This window comes from Monodon monoceros, unplaced genomic scaffold, assembly GCF_005190385.1.
Source record: "Monodon monoceros isolate NGI ecotype Baffin Bay Population unplaced genomic scaffold, NGI_Narwhal_1 Super_Scaffold_21, whole genome shotgun sequence".
NCBI classification, from domain to species: Eukaryota; Metazoa; Chordata; class Mammalia; order Artiodactyla; family Monodontidae; genus Monodon; species Monodon monoceros.
The window spans coordinates 860979-884709 of NW_021703778.1; the positions used below are offsets into that span (position 1 = coordinate 860979).

At 41.3% G+C, this 23731-nt stretch overlaps 1 protein-coding gene across 2 annotated transcripts in view; it reads right to left on the reverse strand.

Annotated features, from left to right (window-relative positions):
* MPP7 (membrane palmitoylated protein 7) overlaps nt 1-23731 on the reverse strand; it is a 255602-nt gene that overhangs the window by 187793 nt on the left and 44078 nt on the right. For both annotated transcript variants that reach the window (XM_029238888.1, XM_029238887.1), the window contains exon 2: nt 8786-8998. In XM_029238888.1, the coding sequence (XP_029094721.1) occupies nt 8786-8822 (37 nt within the window). In that variant the 5' untranslated portion in view covers nt 8823-8998. The remainder of the gene's footprint in view (nt 1-8785; nt 8999-23731) is intronic.

The following is a 23731-nucleotide window of genomic DNA, read 5'->3' on the forward strand; positions in this document are numbered from 1 at the left end:
CAAATGTGGGTTCACACACTGCATTTTGTTCACACGTAACAGCTACCCATCAACCACATGCCTAATGAGCTCAACTTGCTGAGGAAGGGAACTGTGAAAATATGAACGTGGTCAGCTCAAAGCTACAGGGTATGCTTCTTTTGGGGAACTATCAGAAGAAAAGAGCAGCAAGGTCAACAATGAAATGTACAAACAATCAAGGGGGGGGGGGAATGATCATATTAGCCTTTTCAGTGAAAGATGAGAACAAAACACCTTCATGACAGACAATGCTAAGGAAGTCCTTTTTTGTTATTTCAAATGGCTCCCTTTAGTGGTGTATCTCAGTGATATACTCAGTATCTCCAAGAACGTGAATCTATCACTTTAAAGATAAAAACATCATGATTTTGATGCTGGAAATAAGGTTAGCCAGATTTCCTAACAAAACTGATCTATGGTGCAAACAACATTTTCAAGAACTAAACAACTTATTTTTTAAAAACTTTTTAATTAATTAAAAACTTAATGCAGGGATGTAAAGGGGATCACATACAGTTCCAGAAAGAAGGATTAAAAATGGAAGACAGGTGAGAGTTACTCAGAGAAAAGAATGAGAGTGCCAAGAGAGGTAAATCCAGAAGAGTGACATGAGAAATAAGGGACACAGAAAAAGTCTTACACATATTTAACCGACCCACAGAAAGAGAAATGAGAGAAAGAATGGAGTACGGGTAATATCTGAAGTGATAACAACCGAAAATTTTCCAGAATTCATGAAATACATGAACACATACATCCAAAAAGCCAAAAGAATTCTAATAGAAAAAAAAGAAATTCTACCTAGACACGCAGCAAGAATAGAACTATAGATACCCAAATCAAAAAAGAAAATCTTAGAGAAAGAAGCTAGATTACTTTAAAACAGAGAGTCTGACAGCTGATTTCTAAATAGCAACTTTAAAGATATCGTTTCTTCATCTTCTCATTCTTAGTACACTGAAAAAATAATAATGCCAACCTAGAATTCTATGCTTAGTAAGAATACCTTTCAAAATGAAGGCAAATGAAAGCATGTCCGACACGACAACGGAGACAGTTGGACATCAGCAGACCTTCAATAGTGGAAATTCTGAAGATTTTTATATTAAGCAGATGAAAAGTCATCTTGGATTAAAATGCCAAGTTGTAAGATGCTATGAAGCTGACATCTTCAAGGTTTGGGTTTTGTTTTTTGTTTTTTAATAGAGAGTCAAAATACATGACACAATAGCATATAAACGGGGAGGGAAGCATACAGGGTAAGAGTGTAAGGTCTTTAGATTGTCCAGGATGACAATAAAGGTACAGATTAACGGGGGATTTTATAATAAAGGATGCATGTTGTAATTTCTAAGGTAGCCATTAAAAATAGAGAAAGAGAGTGTATAACTTCAAAATAATTAAGGGGAAATCTAAAATGATAAAAAGAAGTATTCTAATGAACACACAAGAACAGAGGAGAACAGGAGTAAAGACTTTCCAACACACTACGTGACTGTGAAAATCTGACGAGAGAATGAGAAAGGAAAATTACAGGCTACAATCACTCATAGACACAGATATTAAAACTGTAGATAAAATGTAAGCAAGCCAAATCCAGCAGGCTATATGAAAGGGATAAGAAATTAGGAGCAAATTGGGCTTATCCCTAAAATGCCAGTTAGCTTAACATTCAAAAATCAGTGATATTTGCTTTATTGAGAAAACAGGAACAAATAAAGTGCACTTGACAAAATTCAATGGCTAGTGATTTTTAAAAAGTTTTCTGCAAACTAAGAATAAAAGGAAACTTCCTTAATCTAATAAAGGGCATATATGAAAAAAACCCAGAGCGAGCATGACAACGAAGAAATGCTGGAGTAACTCCTTTTGAGATCTAGAACTAAAAAGAAGGATGCTGAGTCACAATGACAGTCAACACTGTAATCAAGGTCCCATATGGCAGCTCTGCCCGCAGGGGAGAAAGGACAGTCTTTACAGCGTCACGGTGGGAGAGCTGGACATCCACGTGGGAAAAGTTAATCTGTAGCCTACTTCACACCTTACACAAAAATCTATTCTAGAGTATTAAAATCAAAATGTAAAAGGAAAAATGAATAAGTTCCTGACCATAGGCTAAGGAATAGTTCATGAATAAAACAGAGAAATCACGCACCATAAAGGACGTGGTGATGAGCTGCACTGAAATGTGTGACTCCTGCACATGGACCAGGGCAGGCGGCAAGGAGAATGAGAAGACAGGCCACAGAACAAGAGAAGACGGCTGTCAGCTAGCAAAGCTGACAAAGGACGGAATCCAGGACACAGAAAAATGCCCTACACAGAAGACCAGGCAATTGAAAAATGAGCAGAAGATGTCAATCAGTACCTCACGAAGAGAGCATCGAAATGGCCAATGTGCAGATGTGTTCAACCTCATGAACAACCAAGAAGTGCACATTAAAGCTACCATGAGCTACCACTACATATGGACCACCATGAACAACAGATACAGATATGGAGTGACAGGGTCTTTCCCACGTCCTGGAGGAGGAAAGGGGCTGAATGTGGAGTGAATAAATGGGTCACGCCCATGTGATGAAGCCACCATAAAAATCCCAGTACTGCGGCGTTCAGCGAGCTTCTGTGTTGGTGAACACTTCTACACACAGTGGGTGACGGACCCCAACTCCCACAGGGATGGAGTCTCCTGATCTCTGGACCCTTCCAGACCTCACCCTACGTACCTCCTCATCTGTATCCTTTATCCTGTCTTTTATTACACAGTAACCTGACAAGGATGAGTTAGATCTTTCCCTTAGTTCTGTGAGCTGTTCTAGCAAAGGACAGAATGCAAGGAGGCGGCTGTGGGACCCCACTTTGCAGCCATGCTAGACAGAAGCTGTGGGCAACCTGGGGGCCTATTACTTGTAACTGGTATCTGAAGTTGGGGCGTCTTACGGGGACTGAGCCTGTGAGGTCTGCGCAACCACCAGCGCGTGTCAGAACCGAGCTCTGGGGACACCCAGCTGGTGTCGCAGAGAACCGCTCGGTGTCAGGGAAACCCACACACCTGGAGTGAGAGCTACTGAGTGTCAGGAGTACTGTCTACACAAGTATCCTGCACTTCTCCTTTGCAGGCTGGACCGCCTTTCTCTTCTCTTAAAGTAAATATTGCAAAATCACCGTCATAGGAATAGGCAATCAAAAAGCAGACAGCCAAAAAAGAAAGAAGAAAACCAAGTATAGAGGTATGTCGGGCAGTTCACTAAAATATTATGCTTTTCCCCTGGATTTTGTAATATTTATTTTATGTATCCACTTTTAAAAACTCGTAATTTGTTTTTTTTTTCCCTCATTCTAAATAGTCACCACTAACCTAAAAAAAGTTCAAGTGGTAAAATTCCATTTATAAAGCTCAACAATGGGCGAAATTAAACCAAAGTGCCTAGGGAGGCTTAAAACATACATTTTGTGTACACTGTGAGGCAGGATCTTCTTTGCTGTCCGTCGCCATGGCGGCTGTGGAGGCAGCGAGTGGAGGAAGCGCACGGGATGCTCTCAGGGGTTCAGTTTCTTTCCTCAGGTGGTGGCCATATGGATGTTGGCATTATAATCACTCTTAAAACTGTACTATGAAAGTTTTATATGCATTTCTGTATATCTATTACGTTCCACATTATATGATATTTGTGAAATTCAGACCTAATGAATTTGTAAAACTAACACAGGTACTATGCAGGGAAAGATCGATTCCATAAGATTAAAAACAGAATGGTACTATCACAGGAACGAAAACAAGATCAACTCTCTAGTTGATAAAAGCTGTGTCCCAAGGAGGGACAGGTAACAGTTTGGACACTACTACACATGCACACTGGGCTGAATAATTCAGTAGATAGATGGTGCGTGGTGGGTGGTGGTAGCCAGCGGGAATTTACAGACAAGGGAAGGAGGCTAAAATGATCCATTTCCTATGGATTAGAGCTGGAGACACCAGTAAGAACTCATATGTAGCTTAATATACTTACAGACGATTGCACATAGAAATGTTCATATATGTGCATATATACACGGGTCAGTACACACACATGTATTTCTTTGCTCTGCCAGATGAGAGGGCCTAAAAGAAAAACCACTGTGCAAACCTACCATCCAGATCTTGGTTTCTAATCCCATTCCCTGATAAAAGGAGCTGGTGGTCCTTTGAGAAACGGCTGATTCTAGACGGGGCACTGCAAGATTAACCTGGGGCATCCCCTCATGCCCAAAGTAAGGAAGCGTTTAAAACACGCCCCTGTGGATAGGGATACGTCAAAGAAACCAACTGAAAAAGCTCCCAGTGGCCCCAAAGCTGGGACAATTTGAACAACAAAATAAGTGAAGTAGAAGTGAATTATGTCCCGAAGTGTCAATAAACATCCAAGAGTCCACACGGATATGAAAAAGGATTGAATAAATTAATGGGAGAGAAAGTATTCCAAATAAGTTACAGGGATCCGTCACCCTGAAGGAGAGCAGGACACACCCCCTTCGAATGTGAGAGGCACGCAGACGTCCTTCCCCAGAGCACAGCGGGACAGGGTGGGCAGACAGAGTCACTGTCCAGTGGGGAGGTGGGGCGAACATCACATCAGCCACTTAATCAGCATCAACAGTCATAAACCAAGTGGACAGCACGTCCCCTTAACATACAATATGACGACAGGGGCACTTTACATCAGACAAATTCCAACAGAGGGAATTCCACTACATATCTGACCAGTACTACCCTCGGAAACGGTCAAGGTCGTCAAACACAAGGAAAGTCTAAGGAAACTGCACAGCCAAGAGGAGCCTAATGAGACGAGGTCAACTAAATACAATGTGAGACCCTGGACCCAAAAAAGGATATTAACGGAAACTAAGAAAATCTGAATAAAGTATAGATTTTAGCTAATAATAATGTATCAGTGTTGATTTTCTAATTGAAATGAATGTACCAAACTAAGGTAAGATGTTAATAATCAGGGCAACAAGTATAAAGGATACTGGAACTCTCCGTCTTATCTTCATAATCGTTCTCTAAATCTAAAATTACTCTAAAAATAAAATTTAAAAACAAATTTTTTTAAATAAGATCACCAGATCATAATAGCTAAGAACGAAAACCCAGAAGATATGTATACACGAGAGGGGCTAATACACATTTATGTAAAAAGGCTGGGCTATTGAGTGAGTGATTTGGGGACTACTGGCTCTTCACGTGGGAAATATGTTAAGATTTGATTACTGTCTCATTCCACATGCAAACTAGTTGGACTGAAATTCCAAATGTGTAAAATCAAATTTTTAAAATCATTATTATTTTTAGGCCAGGCCATGCGGCATGCGGGATCTTAGTTCCCCGACCAGGGATTGAACTTGCGCCCTCTACATTGGGAGCACGGAGTCTCAACCACTGGACCGCCAGGGAAGTCCCAAAATTTTTTTAATTATTAAAAGAAGATCTTAGAGACTATCTTCTCAATCCTGCCTTAGGTTGGAAAGACCTTCTTAAGCACAAGGAAAAAAGCATTCACCACACAGAAAATACTGATCTGTCCATATAAAAGTTTTCAACTTCTATTTTAAAAATGATACTATTTAAGGAAGAAAAAAAGGACAAATGACCAGAAGAAATGGTGTTCAACCTAAAATGACCCAACGGGTTAATACACAAAATACAAATAAATAGGGCTTCCCTGGTGGCGCAGTGGTTGAGAGTCCGCCTGCCGATGCAGGGGACACGGGTTCGTGCCCCGGTCCGGGAGGATCCCACGTGCCGCGGAGCAGCTAGGCCCGTGAGCCATGGCCACTGAGCCTGTGCGTCTGGAGCCTGTGATCCGCAACGGGAGAGGCCACAACAGTGAGAGGTCCTTGTACCGCAAAAAAAAAAAAAAACCAACAACAAAAAATACAAATAAATACTGCAAATAAATAAGAAAATGATAAACCAATAGAATGGGAAAAGGATAAGAACAAATCACAGAGGAATAATGGCCATTAAACAAAGGGAAATGTGCTCAATGTTGGTAGTAATGCACATTTCACACCTAAGATACCGTATTTTCCCCATCAGATTGGTAAAAATTATAAGGACATAATATTGAATATTGCCAAGAACATGGGGGAAACGATTCTTAAGGTACTGTCCGTGGATTGTTAAGTGGTTTAACACCTCTGGAGGCCAATTTGACAACATCCATTAAATGTGTACATCTTTTCTCCTAAAATATTACAAAAGAAACAAAACCAGGGCTTTCATTAAGGGTAGTCTGGTTCACTACACAATGTAATGTGACACAATGGAAAGCTATGCATTAGTTGAAGAGAATCTGGAGTATCTATGTTTATATACACAGATGTATGCACACACACATATCATAGAAACACCTCTTCGAGACATTACTTCGTGTAGAAAGAAAATCACAGAACAATCCATAGAGTGTGACAGAATCTGTGATTAAAAAATAAGAAAAAAGACAAAACAATATACTTATGTACACACACATTTACTTACAAAGGCACATAAGTGTTTAATGTACAGAAAATTCTTGCAGGATACTCATCAAACTGAGAAAGAAAAGGAGACTGGGGGAAGGGGAAGAGCGGGTAGGAAGGGTTTCTTTCCTTTTTTTATCTGTGTAGTTTTATGTATTACTTATGTAACTAACTGCTCTCAAAGGAAGAGGAAGTGGTGGAAGTTTACACAGCAAGCACTTCCCCACGTGGGCACCACGCGTGCACTGGGGCCGCTGTGAGTTGCACCCGCTCCCGCTGCCTGAGAACCGCCCTTCGGTTATGCTAACGCTGTTCCCCTGGAGACCATCGCTAAGCAACGCTGCTGACAGTAACAATGACCCTTGACTGATCAATGGCATCTGGTCTACAAGGAAGGACAAGGGAACGTGGCATCTGATGGGTGCCCACACCCTGGGGTCCCCCTGAATGCTGTGACTCTTAAAACAATCTCCTCTGCCCAACTCAAACCTTATTGGGACACACTGGTCAAAAACTATCGCAAAGCCGGGACTGAGTCGCACCAGCATTTTAGATTTGCACCGAGCGGGCCAGCTAGGCGTGCTAGAGTCCTTTTTTTTTTTTTCTTTTTTTTTTCTTTTTCCGGTACGCGAGCCTCTCACTGCTGTGGCCTCTCCCGTTGCGGAGCACAGGCTCCGGACGCGCAGGCTCGGCGGCCATGGCTCACGGGCCCAGCCGCTCCGCGGCATGTGGGATCTTCCCGGACCGGGGCACGAACCTGTGTCCCCTGCATCTGCAGGGGGACTCTCAACCACTGCGCCACCAGGGGAGCCCTAGAGTCCTTTTTCCATTCTAAATAGCCTATGGTATTTTTCACGACCGACGCCTGAACTGCCACTTTAATCATTCCCCATGTTAGGTGTAATCAACAATATTTTGCATTAAACTAAGGCATTTTTTGGTGAACGAACGGCAAGGCAGAAAACTTATTTACTACATAAACTGTGGTAAATTTATGGTTCAAATAAATTTTACCTATAATTTCCCAAACCACGACGGAAACTTAAATCATTCATTTTATATAGTGGAACACAATGTGGGCCTATATAAAAACTGAAAAGAAAAAAAAAATTTGTCCAAAGGAGCTGCTTCCAAGTTCATGTCTTGAGAAAAGAAGATTTTTATGTAATTTAAAAATCAAAATCACTTCCTAAGAAAAACTAATCCTCAGTGTAAATCACAGTAGAAAAACATCATTCTTGATGGATAAAGACAGGAAAAAACTTGCCAAAGTGTAATTATGGCTCTGCTTGAAACAGCAAAGAACGGTACGGGCAAATCGTGCACGTGACAAGGCCAGGGTCACCTAACACAACACAAAATCACATTTGTGATTCAGCTCTTTAAAAACTAGGGTGCCAGTGGCTGTCCAGGACAAGACATATCTCAGCTGGTTACAGAAGGGTGTTAATGTGACCAACTCAGTATGGTCAGTGCAACAAAGCCCATCCCTTTAGCCACACTCTGTGCCACCCCCTCTTCCGAGTGGTCTTAAAAATGCAAGCTACAGCTCCCTAACCCCACTCGCATTGTTTTAATATTTCTGAGGAGGGTCCAAGAATCTACATTTTTCTAAAGTGCTGATTCCGGGGAACCCCAGGAAAGGGCTTCAAAGGGGCACTGACCACCCCCATCCCACCTTCTAAATCAGGTCAGAAAGCGGGGATTTCACACATACATACATGCATGAGTTTTTTTCCCTTTCTTGTAAAGCTTTAAGTATCACTAAGTCTTACAACTGATAACAATGTGCTTGTTTTAATTGAGTTCTTTAATGACATATATCAACTTCAGAACAGTTTTCGCCTCCGGACAGAAAGAAAGAAAATAGAAAAATGGGGGGAAAAAATGAGAGGTCTGAGCAACTACAGCCAAAAAATTCATCGCTATGACTAAAGTAGAGTGACAGGTAATATGAGTACCATGATACTTTCCACACTTTTCTGTATCTTTAAAATACTTAATTTTTAAAAAAAGAAATGTAAATGTACGGCATTATTCCAAAATGCAAAACAGCACAAGAGCATTAGCAGGAGCCCTCAGTACCCGAGAAAGCGGTCCCGCCCTCGCCCTCCAGTAACGTTTATCCTGAGGCCATGATGGCCCTCACTCTGGTTTCAGAAAGACAAGCCTGTCTGCAGTCACTTAAAGCAATGCTGGTCTTCACTGTGAACTGGATGATTTGTAAGGATGGGAGGAAAAGTGCCCCTCACGGGCTCCATACCTGTGTCGCTCCCCGAGCCTGCGGACAGCGCGGGCATGATGCAGGATGCGGGATGCAGGATGCAGGATGCGGGATGCAGGATGTGGGATGCGGGATGCAGGCTGAGCTGGGCCCTGAACTGCCAACACGCTCCGTTCAAAGGCGGCAGGGATGCCAACCCTGAGGCCTGCAGCCACGCTGTCTACCCAGATCTATGTCTCCTGCAGTCCGTTTCTACAAAGAAAAGGAACACATTAAAAATAGAAGAGGCAAGATTACTAATAGCAACTTTCTGTAACTAATTCAAAACGCTGATTCCAACACATTATTTAGGGAGATCACAATCTTCACAATTTCTTCTACAGACCACAGACAAATATGAAATGGGAGAGTTTTTTATTTCGACGTGGGATTTCTAATTAAAAACATGAAAGTTCTTCGTGAATGTGTCAAGGTTTCCTTAAAGATTTTTACAGTTGGTTTGAGAACCACTGACTGCATAGATGGAGAACTTAAGGAAGCTTTTGTAAGCCAATGTCATTCTAAAATTCCTCCCTTCTGTTAGAATTCAAAACTGTATTCCTAAAGGTAGAGCAGAGATTCTCTAAATTGTCAACAACTTATAACTAATTGTGATTTTTTAAAGTAACTCATCCTAATAGGACAACTGCAAAGTTCTCTAACGAGATTACAAACAACCTTGAAAGAATACTAGAATTGAAGCAAGATATTATTATAGATTTACAGGACTGCTGGTAATCTACACTAAACCTAACAATCCAAGCTAATATATGAAAATAAATTGTTTTAGTAAAAACTCAGCTTTGATGTATCTTGGAAAATATCAATTTTTTAAATAACTATTTTAAGTAACGTTTATCCCAAAATAAGCAGTAAAGGCACTATTGTATAGTAACTAAAAGCAAGGGCTCCAGTGTTTGCTTAATCTCTAATCCTGCTAGCTCTGTGATCTTGGAAAAGTTATTTAATCTCATTAAGCCTTAACTTCCTTATATGCAAATGAAGAGAACAACAATTTAGAACTGTTGGATAATCCAATGAACACCCTTCAAACAATGAATACTAACTATTATGACTGTTTTTTTTTTAATTCAGGTAATGAGATTATAAAATGAAAACATAAAAGTAGCAAGATTAAAATTTACATTGGCCTACACCTAGGAGGACGCCATGTGGTTTAAATTTGGACCACGGCTGCCTAATAACGGAAAATACACCGCATTTACATTTTTCAGAAATCAGAAGAACCACACAACGTGTTTAAATTCACTTTTTAATGCATTTTCCCCAGTTCTCTATAAAGCAAGTTCGGTGATTTAAAAGCATATTTTAACATATATTAACAAGAAAAACAGATACTGTAAACATTTGAAAAACTGGCTCACTTCAATCTCTAAAGCCTTTAAATTGCTGCTTCATATTACAGAATAAAGACAATGAGCTTGCCAAATTCCTCATGAAAAAATTCAAACTATAAGATTCTATTAAAGCCTTCTAAATTAGCTTTTTAATTATCAAAGTAAACATTAGCATAAAAATATTCACCATCAAATAGACTATCTTGGACCAGGCAACCCGGTGCAATGTCTTGAGTTTTGTTTTACATTACAAAGGTTGACGTAGTTAAAATACACATACAAATTCATAGAGATCCTCTGTGTTAATTAAAAATATGAAGGCAGTTATTTTAAATACCAAGTGAAAATATAAATCACTAAGCTAAAAATAAGACAGAAAAAGGTAAAGCAAGGCTTCATTAGTGCCCGTCTCTGACGCTGTTTTCCCTAATAATTCTAAAAGGCAACTCTGCTTTGCTTTCATAAGTTATCCTAACAATCAGGATTAAGATTCAACTACATAAAGTGCTCCTCGACTCAAACGCAAAGAAAATACAAAACAGACCATACATAATTTAAAAAACGCATTCAATTAGTAAACTTTTGTTCTGCTGCTGAGAAAAAAGGGAAAAACGGTTATAACTTGTAAAGTATATGCACACGTATTTCTACCATTAGGGCATAAGGCATATACGTAGGTATGTAGATAGGTATTTATTATAGTGTGTATGTATGTAATTTAAGCTCTTTATGCCATAAATCATAATTTGTACGGTACAGATTACCTAACTACAGAAATACACATACTATATAATCTATACCATGCAAACTACGACTTTCTTCAAGCCTTAACGAACTTACAATTTCATAAACCACATACAACATATAAGCCAATTTATGCTTAAAACAAACATCCTATTAATACTAAAACCACCTTACATTTCACATCAAAATATCCTCCCGAGTTGATACTGCAGCTTTCCACGTATGCCGTATACAAAAGATTTTCACAGTGTTTCTCATCTTTTATTTCACAATAAACACTCAAGGTTAAGTTTTTTCCAAAGTTGTATTATTTAAGAAATATATGCTACAAGATAATTATCTTCTCAGAGCATACAAGTATATTAATTTAAAAAAATGGTTTGATAAAATCCCAACCAGGAAAATGGTTAATATTCTGTGGAACGAAGCAGAGTTGCTGGGTTTAACTTTCAAACTGAGCTAAATTTCTGTAGTAATCATGTTATTTTCTTTGGCTAAACTTATTTAAAATGCTTTGGAATTTGTCAGAATCCAGCCATGATTATTACTGACTGTTGTATGGAATCGATTTACTGCAACACAAAAATACCAGCTGTTACAGTACGTCCTGAGAGGGATTACCGAATATTCTTAAATTGAAGTTCAATCCATCTTTCCATAAAAAAGAGAGCGACCCAAACGCCAGGAACGAAAGTGCAGTGTCAAGTGCACCTGAAGCATTTACAATCCCCAACAGAACCATTACAACCCTACTTTAAAAGGGCTTATTTTTGAAATTTCATTATTCCAGTCATACCGTGCTTCTATATATCACACTGTATCAGGTTCTTCTGGCATCCGTCATATGGAAACAGTGAACTATGTGAAGGTCTAGAACCTACAATGTTCAGTTTCTACCCGCCCTGGGCAACCCTTAGGGCTCCCGGGGCACTCATGACATCTAGTGGTCAACCACAGAAGTGCAAGTGTCTGTAGCAGAAAGTTTTTTGAGTTTTCCCTAAAAAAAAAGTCTTAATTGCACCCAGTGAAACAACCATCTGCAAAAACTCTTATTAATGTGTGCGCACTCACACACACACACACACACACACACACAGACACACTCCTCCTGTGTATCTCCTCTATCAATACTTCACTTCTGACAGCAGATGTGGTTTTCCACACCCCAGGCAGATCTGTGACACCAGCTGGGTGACCTACAATTAAACTCAGTTCTGACACTGTCTACCTGGAGATAGGGCCAGATACCACAAGGTAAGGGCTCAGCCCCACAAGACTGGCCCCCTTCTGATGTCACCTGCAAACCCAGGTTGTCACCTGTGCTTCTCATTGACTGACTACAATCAGGACTTCCCCCAGCTCCATCAGGTTCACTGAATTTGCCCGAGGGGCTCACAGAACTCAGGAAAACGTTTACTTTTTAGGTTACTGGTTAACTGTAAAAGGAAATGATGAGGGACAGCCAGACAGAAGGGTTGCACAGGGCGAGGTGGAGCTCCCACCCCTTCCCTGGGAGCCGCCCTCCCCCAAATCTCCACGTGTCTGCAGCCTGGAAGCTCTCCAGGCCGGAGGCTTCGTCACACAGGCATGGTTGATTAAATCACTGGCCCACTGGTGCCTGAACTCAACCTCCAGACCCTCTCCCCTCCCTGGAGGTTGCAGGGTGGGACTGAAAGCTCCAACCCTCCAATCAAGGTTGGTTGTCCTCGCCACCAGCCCCGTCCATAAGGGCTTCCCAAAAGTCACCTCGTTAACATAAAGGTATGGCTGAAAGTAGTTAGGAAAAACGGAAGACATCTTTGTCACTCTTATCGCTTAGGAAATTCCAAGGGTTTTAGAAGCAGAAAGGGTTACACAGAACACCAACTATATATTTATTATATAAATCACAATATTTCACACACACGCACGAGGTTAACACAGATGAATGAGAAATCAGGTACTGGACCTAATTTTCCAAACTCACGCCCTCTCTATTTGGAAGAGCATTCAAGAATATGAAAACTTTTAATTAACTGTCATCATAAATAAGCTAATAATCATAGTAAGATCCCATCATTTCAAGAGACAGTAACTGTGCCCCGTAATCCAACTGTAGATTACTTCATGAGTTACAAATAGTCTCAACTTACACTTTCAAAACCTAATAGAGCAGTAACACACACAAAAAGGGTAAACCCTTTTTTAACAAATCTGACATTAAAAAAAAAAACTCTACCTGAAAGATGCATGAGTTGTATTAGCCAATGGAAGCAGCAAATCTTCATAAATTATAATTGTTAGAAAATACAGGAAGCAATGCAGGTAGGTGGCATCAATCTGCTTACAGAAAATGGCATTTAAACCTTTTATACCATCAGTTCTCAAAGTCTGGTCTGCAGACACCAGTGGCCTCTGAGATCCTTTCAGAGGCGCCACTGAAGTCAAACTATTTTCATAAAACCATCAAGATGGTATCTGCCTTTTGCAACGTGTGGACATGTGCACCAATGATGAAAAGTACTGGTGGACAAAACCATGGGTACCTTAGCACAAATCAAGATAACAGTACCAAATGGAAACTATTCGTCCTAGTTAATTCTTCACTACCAAGCAGTCTCATTAAAAAAAAAAAAAAAAAAAAAAAAAGACGGAAGGGCATTGACTTTAGAATGTCCTTAATGAAGTAGTAAAATTAATAATAACTGACTCTTGAGGCATTGCTAATGATAAAGCATAAACACTCAAGCAAAAAAATAGAATTTTATAAAACCTGTGTCCACTAGAGGTGGCCCTCGCTTTGCAACGCACCGTGTTAACCGAAATGCAAGCATCCTGAAACCAGTTCCCGCTCTGCGCAGGTCCACCAGCTTCCCAAAACCCACAGGCTCTTCCAGGATCAGTGGTGATATGAGCAAATGTGATTTTTTTAATATTGTGTCAACCTGTGGATAGTGAACCAATATTTTTGAAATTATCAGTGCATAATATTTTAAAAAATAACGTGTGAATAAAAGATCCAGTCAAAACGCAGGACAGACCAACAGATTTGAAAGTTCCAATATGATACGCCTGTTGATGTATTTTCAGATTCCACACTGCAACACTGAAACTACCACATGTCGAGTTTTGAGGTACAGTTGACCCCTGAACAACAACGGGTTTGATCTGCATGGCTCCACTTATACACAGATTTAACAGGACTACAGGATCCGCAGCTGACTGAATCCATGGATATAGAAGGCCAACTACAAGTTATACGTGGATTTTCAACTTCATGAACAGTTATCGCCCCTAATCCTCACATTGTTCAAGGGTCAACTGCAGTAACAAAGAACATCTACAATTACCTGAACAGGTTACTGAAATATTCCTCCCTCTTCCAACTACAGATCTGTGTAAGACTGGTTTTTCTTCATATCCTTCAACTAAAAGATAGAGCAACAAATGAAAAGTATGCACATCTGAGAATGTAACTGTCTTCTATTCGGGCAGGCATTAGAGGAATTGCCAACTCACCCATGTTTTTGTTTTTTGGAAAACGGTTATTTTTCATAAAAACATGATTTACGCTAACATATAACAAGTGTAATATTGTTCTCTTTAAGTGAACTGAAACGACTTTTTAAAATTTCTCTGTTTTAGTTTCCAATACGGTAAATATCAATATAACACACATAAACAAAACACTTTGGAGCCTTCAATAATTTTTAAGAGTCTAAAATGGTCCAGAGACGCCAAAGTTTGAGAACTGCTGTCTGTGGCCAGAGCAGGCACAAATGTTCTACAAAAGGCAGACAGTAAACATTTTAGGCTTTGTGGTCTCCAGGCTCAACACAGACAATACGCAAATGAGTGGGTGTGACCCTGTTCCCACAGTATTTTACTTCCAGGAAAGAAGAGGGTCAGATTTGCCGACACCATCCTGTACATTATACCCTATCTGCCACTGACTTAAGGGTCCAACAGTAGCATGCTTTCCAGCAACTTCTTTATTGGTAATTCTTTAAATATTCACAGAAAGTTCAAATTTTTGTCAGTTTTCTATTATGCAGAAATGTATACGGAATTTTAACCTATGCCATTCCTGATCATAAACAAAATCACATTTCAATTTTGTCTATGCCAAGAATCTTAGACTGTCAGACAATAAAAAAAACTGTCTACAATTTCTGTCTACACACTGACAATAAAAAAATATGCTTACAACTGGCAATGCATTAGGGTACCATATGTACAAAAATATGCTTTATACAACCAAACGCAGAAAGTCCTGGATTTCAAAAAAAGGGGACAATTACAAAAAATTAAAACATCTCACATTTTACAAACTCACCAGGGTTCAATTATTATGTAATACAAAACGTACATATCACAAATGGAAAGGAAAAAACCAAAGCGACAGAAAAGAGGACTCCCATTGAAAGAATTTTATAAACCTTTGAAGACTTAAGAGAGGAAATGAGAGAAACAATGCTTTATAACCCCCAGGTCAGGAGACTCAGGCTTCAAGGCGGCCGGGAAAGTCGCAGGAGCCCCGGGACCCCAGGACTTCACCTGCCGGGAAGGGGCACTGGGACGCCCAGGTGTAAGGAACGACCTGGTGCTCACCAGCCGTGACCCCACGCCAGACGACCTGAACCACCGACCGCAAGCAGTGCACCGCAACCCTGTGCCGATTCTCAGATGTCCTCAGGAAACTCAGCAGCCTCTCCAGTGCTGTGCGCAGCCCTGGCCCCACGGTGAGACCGCTCTTCTGACAACGACCTTTTCTCGCTATATTTATCTTCTCCCACCCACTGGACAGTCTTCAAGATTACACTATCAACCATGAACGAACCACTTGTTTGCTGTATTAAATAAATTCTTTCCTCTATTTGATGGGGGCAGGGGAGAACGATAACTTCTGCACTGCATTTTCCTTGCCTAATTCTCAGTTCCAGATCCTCCACAGCACTCCACCAGCATTCCCTGAAGTCCCCTCTACTGAAAAAACCGATCACTTTTGATAATTAAGATACATCGATGTAATTTTGCATCTTTGTTGGGCTTACAATCCCCTACTAGATCTCCTTGAGGTTGGAGCCTGTATCATCATATGTCCTCCAAACTGCATCACAGACCCCCGGTCAGAAGTGCTTCTGTATGTGACCAACTCCAACCTGCCAAGAGCGCTGACCTGATCCTTCAAGGTCAGCGTAACCTAATTATTTTACTGACGGGGAGACGGCGCAGCCTAATGAAGAGAGCGCAGATTTGGACACAGGACAGACCTCGGATGAGAACCCAGCCCTGCCTTCCTGACTCCATGGTCTTCGCCAGACGATTTAATGAAATGAGAGTACATGCAACGACGTAAGTAGAACACCTAACCCATAGGAGTCAATCAACAGGTGACATCTTTTATGAATACTTTTCAACCACATTTTCATCACTCTCTACTTCTCACGTCCTCTAATCTAGCAAACGTTTAAAGGTCCTATAAGGAAAAGAATACAGGCTTTCGTGGGAGACAGTCCAGTCTCCTGATTCTACCACTTACTACACACACAACTTACAAGATATGAGACCTTGGGAAACCAAATAAAACAATTAAAAGAATACGCACACACACACACACACACACACACGTGAGCAACAGATAACACTGAATGCACCCAATTTCCCAGACATTAGGTTAAAAACTCAACGTCTCATTTAATTCTCACAATAATCTCATCACATAGGGACTATTATCATCGTCTTACAGATGAGGAAACAATTCTAAGCAACTTGCTCTAAGCCACAGCTTGAAGGGATTCTCACATCAGCATGTGTGTGAATCCAGCGCCCACGCTGGTAACCACACACTACACAGGGCTGCCTCTTCACTCTTAATTTAATCCCGCCCATTCAGTTCCCTCTGGCGTCAAACAGAAATCATTTCTATGATTCATTACATCTCGTGATGACCAAATGAGACATATCTGAAGCACTGGGAACATAACAGATGCTCAAATATTAGCTTCCCCGCTCTCTCAGTCTTTTGCTTGATATCCTTTTATTTTATCCTCTTTATTTACAAGAAAACTGCGCATTTCAGATCCACACCCTCTAGCTTGCTCTTGGGCCACGAGACTTCACGCCTTCTCCGGCAGACCCCTGATGCCTTGACCAGTAACACGAAGGAAACAGGTTTGTTACTTCCAGGAAGGTGCATTTAACAGCCACCATGAGATCCGACGCCTCGCCTTTCACAGCCACCATGAGATCCGACGCCTCGCCTTTCACAGCTGTCCAGCGTTCCAGCTGCCTGACAGAGGACGTCGCGGAGCAGTGCACCCTGCCAACATGTGATGGACACACTGCATGAGCAAGAGATGAGCGTGGTGTTGGAGCCGTTTGCTACTGACGCTCAACCTAGCCCTTCCTGACGGATAAACTGATCATGTACGGAAATCACTGGTATAATTTTTAAATAACATACATCATGTGAGCGTTTACACACTGTTACTAACTGGGTACTAATAAATATTGTGTGGTTCAACACAATAGTTGCTTAAAATGCAGCCTACTAAAAACATCTGTAATGAATCTGGACATTTATAAACATGATTTCGTTTACTGACAACAGAAATCATGCAAACTGTCTACTTTCATCATTTTCTCAGGCTCTACAACAGAACCATCAAAAGATAAGCTTCCCAGATATCAATTCTTATTTGCAAAATATTAATTACGTCATGCTACCAACATTAACTGTATTTTCTAAGTAAGGACAGGACCAAAGAGTGAAACTAAATGTAATACACAATAGTTCATGCGTATTTAATTTTTTAAAGCTATCATAGATAGTGACAAAAGCAAATATCTAATTCAAAAGCCCTGTTCATTTATAATACTGACAACTTTGTACTAAATTCTCCTCCACGGTGGTCTTAATACTCTTAAAGGAAATCCTCACCTTCTTGCACATGAGATTTTATTCAAGTCCCTATATGTCTTATTTTCTTACATACTCATCTACTTTATTTATTTGGGCGGGGGGGGGGGCATTTCCACAAAAGAAGTAATTTTATTCACTCAGGTTGTAACTAAATGCTTCAGGAAACAATGATGTCAGTTTCAAATGTATTGAAAAATAAATAGTAAACAGTATGTATTTCAGTTTTTAAACAAGGAAATTAGTTAATTTTATTTACTAATAAAAATAAAAGAAGCCTCTAACCTAAAGTATAGCCTGATCATTTATTTCTCTATAAAGAAACACAAATTGGATTTTTTTTTAACAGAAAAAGGACAAGACCCACAGAAAGATAAACTCCTCTACCTGCTGGCGCTACAGGGATTTCCCCAGTTACTGACTGATTTTGGTAGATCTGCATCACCACTGCAAGCCTGACGTCATCTACTTTAATGACATCCAAAGCTGAAAGCAAAGAGAATAACCCGTGTAAGAATAATTCAAAACCCTAACGTTACATTGTACAGAAAAACGGTGAATCCAGAGTATCTGTTCTGTACTGGCCCTTCAGGTATTAAATAGCAGAGAATCTCACACTCAGAGTCAGTTATACCCAAGGGTAATTAACTTTGAGTATTTCGTTGTTCATATACCTTTTAATGTTATTTTCTTCAACTACCTCAATGTTTAAACCGTTAATATTAGTTGCTGGAATCTACTGACTATACTTTGTAAATTTTTAATCTGCATATCATAGCTCTGAAAAGGATTATTTTCATTTCCAGGACGAAATGAATGAACAGAAAAGAGAAAAAGCTAACATTTCCCAAGTTTCACGTGAAGAAGGAACAAAAATTAAGTTGCTAAGAGAAGTAACATGCCAGTCATTGTTCAGAAACCATGGGAAACGTTTACACAAAAGAACATTCCACAGAACTCTGCAAAGCCTTCAAGGGGACCTGTAGGCACACTGTCTTGTACTAACACACTCTAGGGGGCAGACCCTGGCAGAAAGAGCAAATGACACAGACTCTGGGCACACAGGCACAGCTCCCGGGCGGCCTTCGTGGGTCTTTCCCCAAACGGCATCTCAGTGGACTCCCTGGGCGGCCCCTTTGCAGAATCTCCCCCACAAACCCCACCCCGACTTGATGTTTCTTCTTCACCCTCGTCACAGTCTAATCACTATGTGTGTTTCATTTAGCTAGTCAACCGTCTGTCTTTCCTGCTAGAATGTCAGCTACGAGAGGCAGGGACTTCTGCCTGTATTGCTCCCTGAATTCCTAGCGTCCGAGAACAGAGCCTGCCGTATACAGTAAGAGGTGGCTCCCTAGTGTTTGCTGAATGAATGAAAGAATGAACGAGTCAACAGTGAACCCATTACCAATTCCTGCCATGATATTTTGTTGGTTTGTTTTGTTTACTTTTATTTTATTTTTTATTGGAGTCTAGTTGATTTACAATGTTGTGTCAGTTTCAGGTGTGCAGTGAATCAGCTATACGTATACATATATCCACTCTGTTAGATTCTTACCCCATATAGGTCATTACTGAGCAGAGTTCCCTGAGCCACACAGTAGGTCCTTAGTAGCTATCTATTTTATATACAGTAGGGTGGGTATTATATGCCTCTGCCCACCCGCTTGCTACTTCTCCTGCCCAAAGGAGGGAGAGCTGCGAAGCCCACTGATCATGATGTAAAACACTTATTACTAGATCAGAGTACGCAGATTCCCTACCAATCAAATGCACTAAGAGCTCAGCATCCATGCCCAGTGCCCGCGGGCACTTCCGGCTCCCCGCTTGCCCCAGCATCCCTACCCCGAGGCAGGCAGGCCCTGCAGGTGCCAGGGCCCTGCCGGGGTGCACTGTCTCCCCACACTCGCACCAGGCACACACCTGCTTCCTCACACAGACTTCCACTGATCTGGGCCTTCAGCCCAATCCAAGGGCCTGGCCCCTCTTCCTCCTTAAGGGGAGGCTGGCCAGCTTGTCTGCAGTGACCTCCCTCTCCTCCCAGGGAGAAGCTACCTCACCCAAGAATGCCGGCCTCTTCAACCACTGAGCACGCTTGAAGCTTTTTCTGATAAAGAAAAAAAGAAAACTTAGAAAACTTTTTTAAAAGTTTCTATTTAAAATGTAGCAGTGTTCACCATATACCCATCTCCCAGAGTCTCAAAAGGAGAGGTGGAAAATGCCCGAGAGCCTCAAATGAAGTAGCGTAAACCAAGCCTTTGTGCCTCTGTGCCATCTCTCACAGGACGTAACAGGGCCTCGTATCCGTACACCCAATCCTAAGCTTTCCAGACTGTCCCCCTGAGCACCTCTCCCGAGGCCACTTTGGAGGGATGCTTGCTGACGTACCTACGGATGCACAGTAAAGACATCTGCAACCTACTCCCAAGTACTTCAGAGCAGGGGCTGGGGCACGCAGGGCAAGATGTTACCAACTGTTGGGCCTAAGGTAGACTTATGGGTAGTCATTGTACTATTCTTTCTACTTTTCTGTATGTTTGAAGTTCTTTGGTAAAGTTTGTTTGTTTTCACAAACCAACCCGCCATGTAACCAGCTTCCCAGAGCTCTGTCTCTCTCTCTGGTACCCCACTCAGCAAATGCACTGATGGGCGAATTGCCCTGTCCCCACCTCCAACCCACAGCATCACCTTTCTAAGATACTCAAAGGATTGTGTTACTGCTCTAAAAAAAACTGTCTGATGACTCAACGGCACATTCATGATAAAGTTTAAATTCCAGAAATGACACCTGCCCTCTGCTCTTACTAGTTTCTTTCACTGCAGAGATCACACGGACACCCTCTCTCAAATTTTCTATCAAACAACCCTGAACACACCTGGCCTCTGTTATTTCCTGCCTCTGTGGACTTGTTCACTCGAGGTCTTCTGCCTGCTTCAAAATATGGGTTTAATCAAATATCCGTCATCACACGGCCCAGTGGTGACCAGTGTGAACAAAAAGGGCCACCGTATAAGGGACAAGAAAGTCTAAAGTACACATTTATACATTCTCTTATTCAAGCCTGTACATTACTATTCAGCAATTCCTTTCGGATTCAGCAGAGGGTGCCATAATTTCACTTTTAAAAAAGAAAATTTAAGTCATATTAACAAAAGCAACTTGCACGACTTAAGCGCTGTTGCAAGCTTGAAAATTATATTTCTAATAAATTAGAAATTTGAAAATAAATATCCAACATTGATGTAATGTGAACAAATGTCTTTCTTTCCCATTTAAGAAAGAAACTGCATGATAATCCACCAAAATTCTAAGTGTTTATACCCTCTGAACCAACAACTCAACTTGTTAGTAGGCATTTACCCCAAGAAATAAACAAGTATGCAACAACGGATCAATCAATTTACAGTACAATACATGGGGAAGAGGTCCAGGTTTCCAAGGACAGTATCTTCACTGTCACTGCTTCACGCACAGCACCAACGTGGGTCTGACTCTAATGCACAGGGTCCTGGCTCCAGTGTGTCTGCACTGACACGTGGGGCACTACGCCCACCACCTCTTCGTTCACACCCTGGTGGTTTGTTTCACTTTGGGTCTTCAGGTGTGCAGTTTCCTAAACTGGTTCCTAATCCACTTTTAGTTTTGGTTTTGCAATTCCAGCACTTTTGCAACAGTTACACAAAGCAGACCAGGCAATTGTGTGCCCTTGACTGTTGAAGACATCTTCTCGCTGTTACTAAAAAGAGATACTTTTGCTATGTCCACTCCTGTTGTCCTCAGTTGCATTGCAATCTCTTTGGATTAAAAAAATGTGACAACGTCTCAGAAAGATCCTTTTTACTCTCCCCTAAACCACTTGTGAACATTTCTAAAACCATTAATTTCACAAAGAAGCCAAGATTTCTAACAGAAAAATCGCAGCTGTATAGATTCTGAAAATCTTGCTAAACGCGTCTTGCAGTTCAAGGGCGGTCTTTCCTGCTTGTCTTGTGGTTCAAGGGCTGTGTTTCTTTGCCCTAATCCCTGAAGATTAGATTGCTATAGACAGGAAAGAGGGAAGGAACCGGCCCAATCAAATGAAAAGTTACCATTTGGAACGCAATGACATTGTTGTAACAGACGTTTCAGGGACAGAGCGATTACCTAAAACCATTGGGCATCTGCTCTTAAGTACTAGTTTTGCAAGGCTATGATGAATACAACTAGCAAAATAGCACCGAAGCACCCTGAGCAAACATCTGATCTTATCTTTTTAAATATCAAGGATTCCTAGATTTATTATACCTTAACTAGTAAATAAAAAGAGAGACTAGAGATAATTACTTAATACCTACCCAACACAATTACCCTGGGTGGGAATAATGAGTATTATGCAAAGAACCATAAAAAACATTATCTCAAAATGAAAACTGGGGCAGACTGTATCTGAGTCTCTCTGCTGCCCATATACTCTCACCGGGTCTCCCAACCGCAAGGGCAGGAACGGCCGAGGAAGAACGAGGTGAAACCCGCTGTCAAGGTCATCAACAGCAGAGTGCTGGCTGGGGACCACGGTGTCCCGCCCCGGCACAGCCAGCTTGGGAGGACCCTGGGGAGCACCGCGGAATGTACACAGAGAAGCCTGTACAAAAGTAAGGGCTCCACACCTGAGGCCAGCATAAATTGCTACGTATCCCAGGCTGGAAAACAACTGAATGATGGTGGGAGACGGGGCGGGGCGGAGGGTGGGTTCCAGCGGGAATCTGCAACCAAACAACAAACACGAACTTGTTGCAACACGGAATCTGGAGAGTACTGAACTTTTAGCACTTCCCCCTTTTATTTGCAAATTATGGTGCTCATTCGAACACAGTGCAAAGGTACTTTGAAGAAAAATGTATAGGAAAGAGGTAGGAACTCATTTTTTCCTAATTCTACAAATTATTACTGAAATGCTTATTCCTGGTCGATTTTAATCAGCTAACAAAATTCTGATCACAGAGCATCCCGACCCAGAGAAATACCTCATACCTCATCAACAACCAGAAACATTTCTGGGTGTCGCTAGCTATATCCCAAAAAGTTTGTAGAGACGCACTGGAAGTAGGAGAAGAAAGGGAAGAGACAGGAAATGGGACATTCCAGCCCAGGAATGTCACCTCTTTTAGGACGAGGGAAACGTCACCCTGTACACACTCTGGCATTGACGGAAGACCCCGGCCATGGGAACCGGGCCTGTGACCAAAAGGTCCAAAGGGCACGAGGACTGAGAACAATTTGGGGAAGAGCATGTCTAGACGGGGACAGGAGGGCGGTGGTGGCTCCCGGGTCAGGAGAAGAAGGTGAGGGCCCAGGTGGGCAGCTGCAGACGAACCAGGGACAAGTGCAGACACCCCGCAACTCCAGGCCTCCGCAGGTGCTGCCACCAAACCACGGGGACTGCAGTCCTCCAGATGATTTCTGCAACTAAAAAGCCCAAAGCGTCCTGAGTGCTTCGTTATGTTTAAAAGAAAAGCCTACTGACTCTAAGGGTTCCAGTAACAAACACACCAGAGAAACAGTCTTCAGCCAGGATTCTACTCCTAAGAATTTTCACTAGAAACATAATTCACGTGTGTGCAAATATATACGTACGAGGGAACCTTACTAAGCATCACTGATGACCAAAAAGGAGAAAAAACCTAAAATGTCCGTCAATCAGGCAATGGTTTAAAAAAATGAATGGAAAGTGGAACAAGGAGGGCGGGTGGGGTATAAAATGGGAATAAATTTTTAGACTATGTTTTTTTATTTTTTTAAATTTCACAAGTTCTTGTATAATTAAAAACAGGAAAAAAATCACACATACTATGGCAATCTTTCAAAATTTCACAATTCCATTGTGGGTCTCAAGGCCTATTTAATCTATCACCATACTTAAACATTTATGTCAGTATCTGTGTGACTTTCCCCTCCATGAAATTATA